Source organism: Hevea brasiliensis, chromosome 7, assembly GCF_030052815.1.
Source record: "Hevea brasiliensis isolate MT/VB/25A 57/8 chromosome 7, ASM3005281v1, whole genome shotgun sequence".
Classification (NCBI taxonomy): Eukaryota; Viridiplantae; Streptophyta; class Magnoliopsida; order Malpighiales; family Euphorbiaceae; genus Hevea; species Hevea brasiliensis.
This window is the reverse complement of record NC_079499.1, coordinates 1,010,209-1,025,520: the sequence shown is the minus strand read 5'-3', so window position 1 is coordinate 1,025,520 and position 15,312 is coordinate 1,010,209. Positions and strand designations below refer to the sequence as shown.

The 15,312-nt window shown below is 34.0% G+C and overlaps 3 protein-coding genes and 1 non-coding gene across 4 annotated transcripts; 3 read left to right on the top strand and 1 right to left on the bottom strand.

Moving 5' to 3' along the window:
• The first annotated feature begins 1,264 nt into the window (after positions 1 to 1,264).
• LOC110659892 (serine/threonine-protein kinase PBS1) lies at positions 1,265 to 6,286 on the top strand. Its single transcript, XM_021817960.2, has 5 exons — positions 1,265 to 1,926; positions 2,508 to 2,716; positions 3,486 to 3,675; positions 5,023 to 5,414; positions 5,526 to 6,286. Exons 1-5 carry the CDS (start codon positions 1,806 to 1,808, stop codon positions 6,006 to 6,008), a joined length of 1,395 nt encoding a protein of 464 aa, XP_021673652.1. The 5' UTR covers positions 1,265 to 1,805; the 3' UTR covers positions 6,009 to 6,286.
• Positions 6,287 to 7,273: 987 nt separating this feature from the next.
• Positions 7,274 to 9,334, bottom strand: LOC110659870 (bidirectional sugar transporter N3-like). The gene is made up of 6 exons (XM_021817941.2): positions 9,128 to 9,334; positions 8,713 to 8,749; positions 8,398 to 8,608; positions 8,143 to 8,304; positions 7,921 to 8,040; positions 7,274 to 7,720 (listed from the first exon to the last, which is right to left on the bottom strand). The coding sequence occupies exons 1-6, from the start codon at positions 9,177 to 9,179 to the stop codon at positions 7,436 to 7,438; spliced, it is 867 nt and encodes a 288-aa protein (XP_021673633.1). The 5' UTR covers positions 9,180 to 9,334; the 3' UTR covers positions 7,274 to 7,435.
• Positions 9,335 to 12,321: 2,987 nt separating this feature from the next.
• On the top strand, positions 12,322 to 12,393 carry TRNAQ-UUG (transfer RNA glutamine (anticodon UUG)). Its single transcript has one exon. It is a non-coding gene; the product is annotated as a tRNA-Gln (tRNA).
• A 221-nt stretch (positions 12,394 to 12,614) lies between these two features.
• LOC110659893 (delta(3,5)-Delta(2,4)-dienoyl-CoA isomerase, peroxisomal) lies at positions 12,615 to 14,771 on the top strand. Its single transcript, XM_021817961.2, has 2 exons — positions 12,615 to 13,340; positions 14,331 to 14,771. Exons 1-2 carry the CDS (start codon positions 12,704 to 12,706, stop codon positions 14,519 to 14,521), a joined length of 828 nt encoding a protein of 275 aa, XP_021673653.2. The 5' UTR covers positions 12,615 to 12,703; the 3' UTR covers positions 14,522 to 14,771.
• Positions 14,772 to 15,312: the final 541 nt, after the last annotated feature.

Sequence of the window (15,312 nt, the reverse complement as noted above, 5' to 3'; positions counted from 1 at the left end):
GAAGGTGGTGGCATGGCTTGTGGCTAATGTGATGTTCTTCTGATTCTTGGAATCTTCCTTTGCTTGGCTCCTCTGAGACATGAGCTGTGATCTCCATAGAGAGAGATAAGGGTTTTTTCATTTTAGTTGAGAAAAGACAAGAGGGATAGTGTGGAAGCCAAGAATGAAAAATGTAATGTTGGATGACTTGTTATTTAAACATAAATATCAAGGCTAATTTAAAATATGGAATCTTTTACTAATTTTGCTCAACTCTTAGAAGAATAAGAAGAATGGAGTCCAATGAGTATTTTTCCTTTTGGTATATTGTCGGTGGCACGTTATCACTTCTATGATTCCCATAAATCGAATGGGCCAGATTTTACAAGGGGCAAACATGGTATTGCAGTTCACCCACTCGGATTAGAATTGGATTATCCATAGCATTTTCTTGGAACCCTTCTTGCTTGAAATGTCAAAAATAGACACTTTTTGGTTGCTAATTATTGAATTTGATATAAAAGATATATTTTTTAACATTGAAAATTATATCATAATGTAAATAGCTTGATCAAATATATATGCAATCTAAGGATATTTCCACGAAATTTATTAATTTAAAGGTACCTAACCATTGTGATGGGAGTAAGAGAAAAAGCTCTAAAATGTGGAGACATCTTTGTGGCATGGTTTCAATCACAGAAAGTTCGAAACTTGAAATGGAAGGCAACATTGGTGTGTTAATTGTTATGATGATTACATCAAGATAGTCTCTTTATCAATTTTCTCACCAAGTTCAAAATCTCTCTTTTAGTTCAAACAAGATTTAATCAAATATATAAATTGTCACATCACATCATTGGTGGGGTTTATGCTTAATTACCACTACTTATCATAAATCAGAAATCCAATTCCTGTAAAACAAATTTTAGTTGATTTATTTAAAAAAAAAAATTACATGAATTCGATAATATTGAGAAATGGGTTTGGGATTAAAAGCAATTTTGTTTAAAAAGAAAAGAAGAGAAAATTCAAGTGATGGAAGATGGATGGAATGGAACTAATCTAACGAAAACTGTAATGAAAGCAGACTAAACCAAAACTAGTATCTTTTTCTCTTTTCAGTTTTCACATTGTTCTTCGTTAGCTCCGTCAGTCCTCTGTTTGACCCACGCACGCGTTTTCCCCTCTAAATTTTACGGTCTTCCATTTTCACTTTCTGTTGAATCCACTGGTAAACACTTTCTTTGGAAACAAACAACACATAGAGAGAATAATATTAGATTTTTTTTTTTATTTCCTATTTGTATTTATTTAATATTAATGGTCAAAGAATGGAGAAGGGTAGTAGAGAAAGAGAATGGATGTTGTAAAGAAAGCGTGTAACCTACAGTGATGATAGTGTAAAGTGTAAACGAACCCGAAGACAAGGCCGGCTCCTTTACAAGCCCTGTTCTGTTTCACTGCCACCAATTCTCTTTCTTTCTTTCTTTCTTTTCTTCTCTCTTTCTCACATCACCACCAAGCAATATCCCTCACACAAGAGTGCTTGTCTTGTTTATATTTAATCCTCTCTGTTATTGTTATTGGTCGTTTCCAGCACTTGGATTCCTTTACTTTGTCCTTTGACCCTTCCCATAGAAGAAGATAAGTTTTACCCGCTAGAGTTATTCTGCTTCTTGTGATGGGATTTTGTGAAAGAGAAGAAAGACTTGATTTCTAGAGTATGGGTTTCTGATCGAGTTTGTTTGGATTCATCTACGTGTTTTGAGGATTTGAAGAAAAGGGAAGACTTTTTTTTTTCTTTAATTATTGTTTTCGAGGAGATGGGCTGTTTTCCTTGTTTCGATTCGAGGGAAGAAGAGACTCTGAATCCACAAAAGGAAAACGATAATCGAAAGCAAAGCTTGTCCACAGAGTCTTCCAACATTTCCAAATTATCTTCTGGTCAGTTTTATTTATTATTGGTTTTAATAATCATTTTCTTCTCTTTCTCGTTATTTCTTTACCATCTCATCTCTTGATCTGATCTGGGTACTTCTGCTTTTATATTGCAGTTAGCTTTTCCTTTACATTTTATTATGTAATTGGTACATGATGGATTGCTTTCATAAGATTTTAGAGCTTTAGACTTTGGGCTTTTCTTTATTGGAGACCCCACTAGATTTTGATTCAACTTGTAAAGGCTACCAATTTCTTTAGAGAAAAGAGATCTTCTGATCAATTTGATCAGTCGAGTTCGATCTGGTTGATTGGTGATGAAAAGGTTAGAGAGTTTGGGGTTTTATTGCCAATTTGGGAAAACATCTTTAGCTAAATATGGCAATCAAAATCAGTTATGGTCGCTATATAACCGAGTCTTGCATCTCACTGCCACTATCACTTAATCGAGGTCTTCTTTGGTCATTTCAAAGCAACTATTTTATTGACCTTACTGTTTATTAAGGTCTCGAATTATTAATCTCATCGTCTGATTGGAGTATTATCACAGTTCTCCAACTGACTTCTTTGATGGGGTGAAATTGCAGGTGCTGACAGGCTTAGATCAAGAAGCAATGGAAGGTCAAAAAGAGAGTTACCAGTTCCTAAGGATGGATTATCTGGTGGCAACATCGCTGCTCAAACATTTACTTTCCGTGAACTTGCAGCTGCAACAAAGAATTTTAGGCCAGAGTCTTTCATTGGGGAAGGGGGATTCGGCTGTGTATATAAAGGGCGTCTTGAGAGCACTGGTCAGGTAAATTCCTGTATTATTTTTGTTCATTTTATTATCAGACATTGGGGCTCCAATTCTAGACATTTCCCTTCTGAACTTCGCATCATGATTTTGTGAAGCATAGCATTTAAATGAAAAATATATTGGTGCATTTATCCAATACATGTCCTTCCCAATTTTAATGTCAAACCTAAGTTCTAGAGGTGTTTGCTTTGGTATCTAGCTATTATTTATTTGGAATAAAAGATATGATGAGGAATTGGGGATTTATGTCAGTTTACAATAGCAACATTTTAATCAGAAAAGAATGTCAGTATGGTAAACTCTTGATCAAATATGACATTCCTATCCTACATTTTTTCAATAATGTAAGGCAGTGGAATCCTATCTTACATTTATGAGAGGCTATCGAATTGTTGTCTTCTTTCATTCCAGTTTGTCCTTGATGATAACTTTACTATTTTCAAGTTTTAGGCTAGTTAGAAATAGGCCAACACTAGTACACTAAGCTTGTTGATGTTTTGCACCTATTATGGGCTCTTGGTACTACATGGCATTGCTAATGTTTTGAATTTCAAGGGAAGAGAGCGGCTGTAGATGATTTTAGTAGCTAAATAGTAATGTTGTATTGGGCTCAAATTTATGATCTAAAGGTTGGTGGGCATAGATTTTAAGATTTGAATTTCTATTTTGTACTTTGAGGGACTAGCAACTGAATGTCAGTGACTTTGGCGGTAGTTTCAGGGTTGAGGTGATTTTGATCCCTCTTAACTTTCTTTATGTATTGCAGGTTGTTGCTGTTAAACAATTGGATAGAAATGGCCTCCAGGGTAATAGGGAATTCCTGGTAGAGGTTCTCATGCTCAGCCTTTTGCATCACCCTAATCTCGTGAACCTGATTGGCTATTGTGCTGATGGTGACCAAAGGCTTCTTGTCTATGAATTCATGCCCTTGGGATCATTGGAAGATCACCTTCATGGTAATCCTGTTGCATACTCTTCAGAACTTTTGATTTCACTTTTTCTGATTTTTCATTATTTTTTGGACCTAAGTAGAAGTCGGTTTTGCTGTATGGTGAATACCATGCATCGAAGTAAGATGGTAAAATATAGTGCATGATGATGGCAATCAAAGTTACATAAAAAAAAAAAAAAAGAATTAAGGAAATTGGAATAGTTTTAATTATACCTCATATATGTAAGTCTGCCTTAACCATGAATATATAACAATTATTGACTTGTTACATTAAGAAAATGGATATACAAAACTGAGATGGGTTGAACTAACTGTAATCTCAGCATAGGTTGTGAAAGTGGAATATGCCTCATCTTGCAACTGCAAAATCCACAGTAGAATGTTCACAAAAAAAAGTAATTAGTACCATTGATTGGGGATAAGGAATTAAAATATTTACTGGTTTAGGATTTCTGACTAAAAAAGTGAAATTAAAAAATGTAAGGTGCCATGTTCACATGATTTGCTTGTTTATTTTCAAGATATTAGAAGCTAGATATTACAGCTAATTAAGAACTTATGGACACATGTATTAAGTTAGATTAATTATCCTTGTGAAAATAACATTAACTGCTTGTTGCTGTTTGACATGAATTCAAGTTTGCTGTCATAGCTCAGCTATTATTACTTTTTGGTCAACCTATCAACTATCAAGTTGATATTTTCTGCTGTATTAATTGGTATTACTTTGACTGAGATATATAATTCTTTGGATGTGAACTTTAAAGACCAGAGATTCTCCCAGTTGGGATTTCAATGCTTTGGAATAGGGATGTGAAATCTGAAAGGACATATTAAAACCCGCTAATGGTTCACATCACATGATCAAATAGGAGAACGTTTAGATTTTGGGACTAAAATATGAGAAATTGAGCTTGTAATCATTTAGATAATTCTTCTTATAGCTTGCATTCTACCATAAAATTGTACATATGTGTGCACACAGGTGTCGTAGCATCAAATGAATCATCATTTTTAAGATTTTTGGGATAAATGTCGGTCAAAGTTGGTGCTTAGATTTGTGTACAATTCTACCTATTGTTTATTGCATTGAATACCCTAGTACAAAAGTTTGATAAGTTAGCGGTGGATGGAGGGAGAAGGGAAAGGGGTGACTTAAAATGACATGCACTATTAAAATATTCATAATTTTTGGATATTAATATAGAATTGATTACAAAAAGAGCTGAATGGAGAAAAAAGGACTCATATAGCTGACCTTGACTAGTTTGGGATTAAGGCTTAGTTGTTGTTATTGTTGTCTACCTATTGTTCACTGTGACTGACCAATGGTTGATGAATCCTTGTGCAGATCTTCCACCTGATAAGGAACCACTTGATTGGAACACAAGAATGAGGATAGCAGCAGGTGCTGCCAAAGGTTTAGAATACCTGCATGACAAAGCAAATCCGCCTGTCATATACAGGGATTTCAAGTCATCCAACATTTTACTTGATGAAGGATTTTTCCCTAAGCTTTCTGATTTTGGACTTGCGAAGCTTGGCCCAACTGGAGACAAGTCACATGTTTCCACCAGAGTTATGGGCACTTATGGTTATTGTGCTCCTGAATATGCCATGACTGGACAATTGACTGTGAAATCTGACGTCTACAGTTTCGGGGTTGTCTTCTTAGAGCTCATTACTGGGCGTAAAGCTATTGACAGTACTCGTCCACATGGAGAGCAGAACCTTGTCACATGGGTAATACACTAAACCTGTCGTGTAGCCCATCCTTTCATAATCTTCTTGTTTTCTAGGTGTCTGTTCTATATTTTGTAATAATTGTGGGGCAATGTTTTTACAAAAATGCAGGCTCGTCCATTATTCAATGATCGTAGGAAATTTTCAAAATTGGCAGATCCACAATTGCAGGGCCGTTATCCCATGAGAGGACTCTACCAGGCTCTAGCAGTAGCTTCAATGTGCATTCAGGAACAGGCTGCAGCACGACCTCTCATTGGGGATGTAGTCACTGCTCTCTCTTATTTGGCAAACCAGGCGTATGAACCCAATTCAGCTGGACATGGCTACCGTGGTTCTGGGGATAAGGATGAGAAAAGAAACAGAGATGAGAGAGGTGGGCAGTTATCAAAGAGTGAGGAAGGGGGAGGATCCAGTCGCAGATGGGACCTGGATGGGTCTGAGAAAGAAGATTCCCCGAGAGAAACTGCAAGAATGTTAAACAGGGATTTAGATAGGGAAAGGGCTGTTGCTGAGGCGAAGATGTGGGGAGAAAACTGGCGAGAAAAAAGACGACAAAGCGCTCAAGGTAGTTCCGATGGGAGTAATGGGTAGTACCCAGGCGCCATTCCTCCCATCTTCTCTCCTTTTCTGAGTTAGCCACCAGACTCGTGAAGAAGCTTTGGAAGCTAAGCTTTGATCTGGTCTGCCCATGAGTTAACTTATCCTTTCCATTTTTCTTTCATTTTCTTCTTTCACAATACCCTTTTTGTTGAAACATACAAGAAGACGATTATGAAGAAGAAAAGCATAACTGAGAATGTACATTATCTGCTAGGAGAGTTAAGATAAGAACAAGACCTATTTATAAAAATTTTGAGAGTGAACACATACATCCGAGTCATCCTCACTTGCTCTCTTTATAGGTTCCTCATGAGCAAAAGAAAAAAAAAAAAACAACATTTGTGATGCCTGCACTTTGTAGTCTTCTTCAATGGCAATTTAATTTGATCGATTAATCATGGTTTGCACGCATCATTTATCCTAGAACTTCTTTTAAGGGTTTACTAATGCCAAACCAATAGGGGAGCTAATAGGATGATTGAAAATAAAAATATTGAATTTGATAAAACGGAATTAAATTAAAATAACCACTCTAATTAATTTATGTATTTCAAGTTTATTGTATATTGAATCAATAGAATAGCAGCATTTAAAATCATTTTCATTAAGATTTTGATCATTTAAAGGTTTGATAAGTGAGCAAATTTTTCATTTTTGTTCTTGAAATTGATGTACACATGATTGGAGTTAGAAAAAAAAAAGGTCAAACGTACGGAAGCAGATCACACCCATCAAAAGATTCCATTTTTTTTTTATTTTCGATTATTCTGTCATGTTTTTGTCACCACAAAAATATCTATGAAAAGGCTTCAAATCTTGTACACGTGGTAGTAGCCACGTCTATAAACTTCCCGAAGTCAATGGTACTGCTGCCTACTAATTAAGCAGGCCAGCCGCAAAATGTGCGGGAATCCATTCAATGAAGACAAACAAGCTGACCTACAGCATGCAAGTTCAAGGGTACTGCGTCCCTTTGCTGCCAAACGCATTGTCTGTGAATGTGAACTGATGTAGGATACCACTCTCATTTAGTCATTTTCACTTGAAAGCTACCCACCATCTATTTCAACTAATCAGGCAATAATTGCATTTATGAGAAGAAACAGGATCTGCATTTGATGATAGTTGTACTTTTTTTAATTTGGGTAAAATCCTAAGAGTTTTTCTCTATTTTTCTTTTATACATTTGGGATTGAAATTGGAACTCCATATTTTACAGTTTTATAATTTTAAAAACGATTTTAAAATTATTGAGGTATATAAAGAAATCAACTTTTTTTTTCTCTAAATTTTATTCTTACACATTCATGTAATTAAAGAGTATACAAAAACATTGAAGGAAATGTAGATAAAACATTTTGGCCTGAGGACTCTCTTGGCAAAAGCCGCTCATATAAACGCATGTATATCCATGAGAATCAAACTGCATTTTCATTTGGGTGGGGATCTTCTTTTGAAGTTCCCAAACTTTTCTCATTATTATCCTTGTTGTCTTCCTTTTGTTCATGTTCTTTTGCAGCTTCATTGGATTCAGGTTGAACATCCATTGGATGAACTTCAGAATTCCCTAATGTGCTTATGTTCACAATAGTCTTCAAATTTTCTGCTAACTTTTCCTCCATAATCACCTTCTTTGCTTTCCTGTAGACTGCGTACAATAGCATCTGAAGTAGCCCCAAGATGAACCCCAAGACATTTGGGAGCTAAAGAAACAAAAGGAAAACAAAGAACGATTAATTAAATGGTTGAGACTGAAACTAAACAAAGAAAATTATTAGATATATTTGTCTTTTTCTTTTTTAAATTACAATTCTAGCCAAATTTCCTAGGTTCATATATTTTATAAGAGGTCGGTATCATTCACTCTGGTCCTACTTAAAGATCAGGATGGAAAATCACTTACAGCAACACACATGTCCTTGGTGGCAAGGCCATAGACAAACCACACAATTGCACTTATTGTAAGGAAAAATGACAAATTGAATGGCATGAACTCAACACTTCTTGTTCGAATAACTAGTGCCTGAAAGCAACAAATAAAATAAATTAACAAGAAGATCAAGATTCAAGAATAGCTTTAAAAAATTAAAAACTTTATCAGTTTTTGGCATTAATTAATGCTCACCACGATGCTTAAGGGTGCTGCAAAAACACTGACAGAAACAGCAACACAAATCCAACCAAGAACTTGGACACGAACTGAATCCTTCACTGCACAATGTGTGAGGATGATGATAAAAGAGAACAAACCCATGTTCATGGAAAGAAGAAGTCTGAAAGTTGAGATCTGCATATTTCACAATTCAGTTAGCGGACCTTGAATATAATAAAATTACTTAATTAAGCAATTAATTAGTTCCTAATCACAATATATATATACCCTGTTCTCTTTTGTAGCATAAACGATATACAAGATAATGTATAAAGTCTCTATGACACATCCAAATCCGTTGATGGTGATAAGAAGGAAAGCATCTTTCTTGAGCATTGCATAGTGGAGCCAAAGCATGGAACCGAATAATGCCACAAGGTAAGGCAGAGATTGGAATCCTTCAGTGGATTTTTTCCTGTAAATTCTGAAAAATGTTGGCCTGAAATGTAAATTAATTAAATTAATTTCCTAATTTCCACCATTAATTTTCATGATAATAGTAATACTAATCAAGAACAAGCAAAAAAAATACAGCATACTCACACTGGAGCGAGGAACACCATGATTGAGATAATGTTACCTACCATAAGCGATAAAAAAGAAATCACTTAGTGGCTACAAGCAATCATCCATAAATGTAACAAGGTGAAGAAGCATTTTGATTATAAACAACTAATGTAATTAAATACTATAATATAGGGAAATTTTTAAACTCAACCTGTTTTAACAAGATGCATATATACAAAGCAAATACTAATTATTAGTATTTGCTAATAAGGAAAGTGGGTTATAACCTACTGAAACGTATGGGCATTAATACTTATGATATGAACTAAAAGTGCAAATTAGGACAAAATAATTACTTTCTTTTAATGATTGCTTAGGTAAGTGTTAACTGCATGCCATGATTGCAACTTTGCAAGCAAAGCATTGAAGAAGAAGAAGAAGAAGAAGATACCTAAGATACCAAATGCAAATGCCAAAGGATGGTGAGTGCTCATCACTGCCATCTTCTCAGTAAAATATTAACCACAAAACTTGATCTGTGCTCTCCCTCTCTCTCTCTCTCTCTATGGGAAAAACAGAAGAAGCAGGGCCTCAAGTGAAACCCTAGCTCTCTGTGATCTAAAGAACCACTCATGCAGACAGAATTGAAGGTGTTGAGGCAATGACGCTGCTTGAGGCATCCCTTTATATACAAATATAGAAAGAGAAGAAATATATACAAACACATATCTTATTTTGGTATGCATTATAGAAGAGAAGAGAGTGTACGTATTGAACTCAATGCTCTTGTTGCATGACAAGTGGAGTCTTACTGGGTAGCCACATTAAATCATTCTTAACACACAACCACATATTACTCAACAACGTGCCCCCACTTCGCGTGCCAATGATTCCAACCTTATGGCTTCCAAAATCTTTTTTCACTTCTTACTGCTTAATAAAATTAATCTCTTTTACATGCTCATCATCCAATAATCATTATGATCAAAGCTTATAATTCAGACATTATATGCGAGTTGTATCTGTCTTGCAATTATCTACGAATAATGATTATAATCCATATGTTTATTATGATGTTATATGTTAGTTATGTAAGAAAAAATGAAAACTTCCAGAGACGGAGAAGCACTCGCGTAGGAAGAGCGTATGAAGAGAAGATTAATGGAGAGAGGAGTAGGATCTTTACGTTACTAAAATATAGCAAGTTTGTATCCTGCTTAAAGCTTAATTCACGTGAAGACTTGTCCAAACTTTAAACATTCTTTTTTGAAACCTTTCTAGCTGTTTCTCTTATTTAGCTGCGTAAGCCCTAATATTTCTCTCTCTCTTTCTGTTTCTGTTGTTCGTTTCTTGTTTGATAGTGTAGTCATTTTGGTACATTACAAATGCCGCGTGATAGAAGGAGATGTTGCACTGTCTTTTCTTTTCTTTTCTTTTTTTCTTCGAAATCTTTTGTGTTTTTTCAGTTAGGGCAAAGCAAAGCAATGACAAAATACATGACATGTAAACAATAATGATGGGTGCTATTCTTTTCACATTCTTTGTTCTTATTTTATCTACGGTTGGGATTTGTTTGGGAATTGCTAGGTGGAATCGATCGAAGTTTGACAGCTTTAATTTCTTGTTATTCATGGGTTTTTCTCCTTATAGCTATAAGAATGAGATTTGATATGGTTGAGATTGGATTTCTTTTCAGTTTGGTACTCATATATTTTCATTTAAAGGTGTATACAATTTCCTTTAAAGGTATATAATTTCACATCTTCCTTGAGACTAATGATTTGTACTTTGTAAGATTCAATCAAAGCCCTCATTAGGTTAAGAGTTCAAATCTTATCAATCGTTCTTTTTGTTGGAAGATTTGTGTACTCTTTTGTAATCTCTCAATGAAATTGGTGTTATATTTCTAATCCTGTAATGAGAGTTTGGTGGTATATTCTAACTTTGTAATGGGAGGCCTTCCCTTACCTAAACTTTTTTCTTAAAAAAAAAAATTGTAGTCCCACGGCTTCAAGTTTGCTGTGAGTTGCCATTTTTGTTAATCCTTCTCAGTGAATGCACGTTTTACTCTTAGGTTATAGCAAGAATCTGAAATAAAATCAAAGCAATGATGTTAAAATAGTATAATACTCCTTGTCCATGTTATAAATTTCTTTTAATATGTATTACACATCTAATTTAAATTTATACATTACGTGTATTGTGTAATTATATATGAACAATTCGAAGTTATACAACTATTACTAGATGAAGAAATAAAAGGGTTGTATTGAATTAAGAAATTTAGTTTTCATATTAGTAAAAAATCCCAGATTTTGTCTGGTTTTGAAATGAATGTAACAAAGTACAATATCACTAGCCTTAGAGATCAACAAATCTAGAGTTGCAATTTCAGTGATTAAAGGGCAAAGGCTAATCATGAACATCAAATTCAATGCTAATTGAGAGAAAAATCCCTTTCATTGGAGACATTAAAACTTGAAATTTGAATAAAACATATTGTATATGAAAGAAAAATAATCTGAACCTGACATTTGTCATCAAAAATATGAAAAAAGCCATCCCATATAATTGAGAGAGTTTGATATATCTAGAGAGATCTCCTATAATTGAACATTAATAGTTTGATAGGGATGTATATCCAAGTATGGCACCCCATATAATTGAGAGAGTTTGATATATCTAGAGAGATCTCCTATAATTGAACATTAATAGTTTGGTAGGGATGTATATATATTAGATATTAGAATAGAATCAAGAACAAAACATCAAATTTCAGTCAAATTAACACAACCTCAAATAATTAATTTTAGAGATTTTGTTTGAATTTCTTGGTAACTACCAAAATTTCAGGTTCATCTTCTTTGTTTCATTTGGCTACCAAGTATTATAATTATTGGGGTGGTGGGGTGAACAAGACATGTTAACAATTTTGTATATTAAGCTTAAAATATTAATATTGGTGGCCAATTAAATAATAACATGCAATTTTAATTAAACAAGAAAAAGAGAAATTTTTTTTATATTTATATTAAGTCTTTTGTACACTTGCTAGAAACACAATCTAATGAGGTGGAAATTAAATCATTTGATTACTTGCAAGGTGGAGCTTTACGATCGATCTGCCTTGATTTGTTGCAAAATTTCATAAACACATTTCGTTCTTGGCACATCATTTCTTTGTTTGGTTTATACTCTTTAATTAAGAGAGGAGTACTTAATCATTAATGAAACAATTAATCAAGGAAGCATTTTATAAACTCATATATAATTGATCATAAGTTTATAAATTTATGATCAATTATTTTTAAATATTTATACATTATAAATAATACAAAATTATTATTAAATTAGTTCATAATCATATAATAATAGGTTAAATCTACATAATTATGTTTATTTACTGATCATAATCAACTACAAAAATAATTTTTAATTGAATAATTTGTTTAAAAGTTGTTTAGCTCATTGAGCCTAGATTTTTCCAGAGCAACCACCTTGACTTTCTTAATTATAGACGACAACATTAATGGTAGAAAATAAATAAAAAACTAACAAAAACATATCATAAATACAATTTTATGGCTCATAAAGAGGCAATTGTTAATATACAAATAATAAAATTTTAATCACTCAATTAACCACGGTTCTATGGTGTAGTGGTTAGCACTCTGGACTTTGAATCCAGCGACCTGGGTTCGACTCCCGGTAGGACCTTTTTAATTTTCTTTTTATTTTTTTTATAATAATAATAAATTTAAATTTAAAGTTTTTTCTGATATTAAGGCTAAATTATTTTTTTTTTTCCATAAAAAAAGTTGACTTATTTTTTGAAAAAAATATTTTTAGAATTATTTGAAAATATAATTTTTAAAATTATTAACCATATTTTAAATTTTTGTAATTAAAATATAAAAATAATTGTAATTTTCCATTCCGGAAAAGAAAAGAAAAATCACGTTTGTTCGTTTATCATCTTCGATTTTCTCTCATTTTCTTGCCTACTTTCTCACTCCGAAAACCCTCAATGGAGCGATACAAAACCCTACAGATCGTACAAAAAAACCCAAATTCAGGAGTCTTCCATTTATACCTTAATCGTCCATCTCATCGCAACGCCCTCTCCCGTGACTTCTTCACCGAATTCCCCAACGCCCTCTCTTCTCTCGATCAGAACCCCGAAGCCAGCGTCATCGTCCTCTGTGGCGCCGGCGATCACTTCTGCTCCGGCATCGACCTCAAAACACTAAACATAATCACCGACTATTCTTCATCCGGCGACAGAGGCCGTGCTAATGAGAAACTCCGACGAGAGATCAAGTTCTTACAGGATGCGATAACTGCGATCGAACGGTGTAGGAAACCAGTTATAGCTAGCATCCACGGAGCGTGTATTGGTGGGGGTGTTGATATTGTGACTGCCTGTGATATTAGGTTTTGTTCACAAGATTCATTTTTTTCTGTTAAAGAGGTGGATTTGGGGATAACGGCAGATCTCGGGACGCTCCAGAGACTGCCCAGTATTGTCGGGTATGGTAACGCTATGGAATTGGCTTTAACGGGTCGGAGATTCTCGGGTCAACAGGCCAAGGAGTTGGGTCTGGTGTCTCGGGTTTTTGGGTCCAAAGAGGATTTGGATGAGAGTGTTAGACTTATTGCCCATGGTAAGTTGGTCTGTTCATCCTTATCTTTATAGAATTATAGTATATTTGAATATTTTTTTTAAGCGAGTTTTTTACTATTTTGATGTGAAAAATTATAAATAATGTGGCTTGCCTTATGACATTATCTGTATTGTCATTATAAAATAAGAATATGAATGTTCATAGCATTTGAATGAAACTCTTGATCATACGCAATATGAGACTACTCGAGCAAATAATTGCATATTTGTGTGCTTGGCCTTGGTGGTGGGATTTAAATTCATGCTCGATACTGCGACATAAAGACTCTATCATTGAGTTTCATTACGACCTCAATCACTGAATTATTGTCTATTAGCCTAGTGGAAATGTGGTTTCATCTTGCATGTTATTTTCTCTAAATTATTTGTTTTGGCTTCTAAGCTAGTGACCAACTTATAAGTCCTAAACATAAGTTTAACTGTTTGTTTATAACATTTGTTTGAGTTTATAAGCTCTAAACAAAAATAATATTTTGGTAAGACCAACTTTTCATTTTAATGTTTATGCGCCCTATACTTATAAGTTAGTTGGATTATTTTAGTAATTTTAAAAATAAATATATTTATAAGTTATTTTTTAAGTGGTAGTTACTTATCGGCTATTTATAAACACTTTAAACAAATACGTAATTGCTTAAAATTTTAAATTCTTATAAGCTTATATTAGCTTATAATCACTAAAGTAATTTTCTTAAACTAAACCAAACAACCTCTTAGTCTTTGTAATTAAACTGCATATTGCCATCTTATGATGCTTGTTAGGAACTTATGCCATTTGTTGGAAAATATTGGAGATGCCCTATAAATAGTTGATATTTATTAGATTAGTTGTAGATGTGGCTGGGGAATTCTTATTTTTAATTGTCTATGATATTTATTTAAATCAACGAACTTAACATTTATCAGTTGTTATGTTCTGAGCAACTAAAAGATAATTTGTTGTCATTTTTATTGATGGTGCTTTGAGCAGGGATAGCTGCAAAGTCTCCTCTTGCTGTTACTGGGACAAAAGCTGTCCTCTTAAGAAGCAGGGACTTAAATTTAGAACAAGGATTGGATTATGTTGCAACTTGGAATTCTGCAATGCTTTTATCTGATGATCTAACTGAAGCTGTCAAAGCACAAATCCAGAAAAGAAACCCTGTCTTTTCCAAGCTTTAACTTTGCTTTGATGGCTTATGCTAGACTCTGCATCTCTTTTGTACTTTCCCCCATTATCGAAGCCCCCAGCCCCCTTAGCAAATATAATAAGTGGTTTTCATATTGACCACAAATAAAGGATACGTTTCTTTATCAACCTTCTAAGATATCCTGTATTTTTCGATCAGGTATTGTAACTGTAATAGCCCTGATATATATACTTTACTTTTGTGTCAATTAATGCAGATGGTAGTGGATGTTTATCAGAACATTTGTTATTCTTATTGGATTTTGACACAGCTGAGACTGCCCCTCTTCACAGAAAAGTGCTGCTGTATTATCATTTCAGAAATGCCATTTTAACTCAACATTGATTTTCTTCATTGTGATTAACTCTAAGCCTAAAACAGAGCTTGTTTCCCTTGGCTGTCTGAGGCATGAGCATGTCAACCTTAGATCAAGAGGGAAAAATTATAAGCTGGCTTGAGAATTGAGATGACAAATTCTGCATCAGCGCTAAAATTCTTTGCGGTGCACACATAAATGGGAATTAGTTTTTTTGTTTTTTACACATCTTTGGCAAAAAGCTCCAATTTTAGAGTGTGAAGAAATACTGGAAACTATGAAGCCATGAGCTTCGATCATCCCTCTGAATCTGTTGCAAGCAAGTATGCACGCCTATAATGGTTGGTGGTTGGGTGGTATTCACTGAACCAAATTTCCTGGAGAAAGCAAAACTGTGGTTCTACAGGTCAGATTGATTCGTGGAATTCATACTCATCTCATTCTTTCAGGTCACTATTATTTTAAAA

Excerpts from the sequence above, each read along its gene's own strand:
- LOC110659892 (XM_021817960.2), top strand. The coding sequence starts at position 1,806 with ATGGGCTGTTTTCCTTGTTTCGATTCGAGGGAAGAAGAGACTCTGAAT. Across the intron at positions 2,717-3,485 it reads GTCTTGAGAGCACTGGTCAG|GTTGTTGCTGTTAAACAATT; the intron begins GTAAATTCCTGT and ends TATGTATTGCAG. Across the intron at positions 3,676-5,022 it reads ATTGGAAGATCACCTTCATG|ATCTTCCACCTGATAAGGAA; the intron begins GTAATCCTGTTG and ends ATCCTTGTGCAG.
- LOC110659870 (XM_021817941.2), bottom strand. The coding sequence starts at position 9,179 with ATGGCAGTGATGAGCACTCACCATCCTTTGGCATTTGCATTTGGTATC. Across the intron at positions 8,750-9,127 it reads ATTTGCATTTGGTATCTTAG|GTAACATTATCTCAATCATG; the intron begins GTATCTTCTTCT and ends CGCTTATGGTAG. Across the intron at positions 8,041-8,142 it reads CAGCACCCTTAAGCATCGTG|GCACTAGTTATTCGAACAAG; the intron begins GTGAGCATTAAT and ends TGTTGCTTTCAG.
- LOC110659893 (XM_021817961.2), top strand. The coding sequence starts at position 12,704 with ATGGAGCGATACAAAACCCTACAGATCGTACAAAAAAACCCAAATTCA. Across the intron at positions 13,341-14,330 it reads TGTTAGACTTATTGCCCATG|GGATAGCTGCAAAGTCTCCT; the intron begins GTAAGTTGGTCT and ends TGCTTTGAGCAG.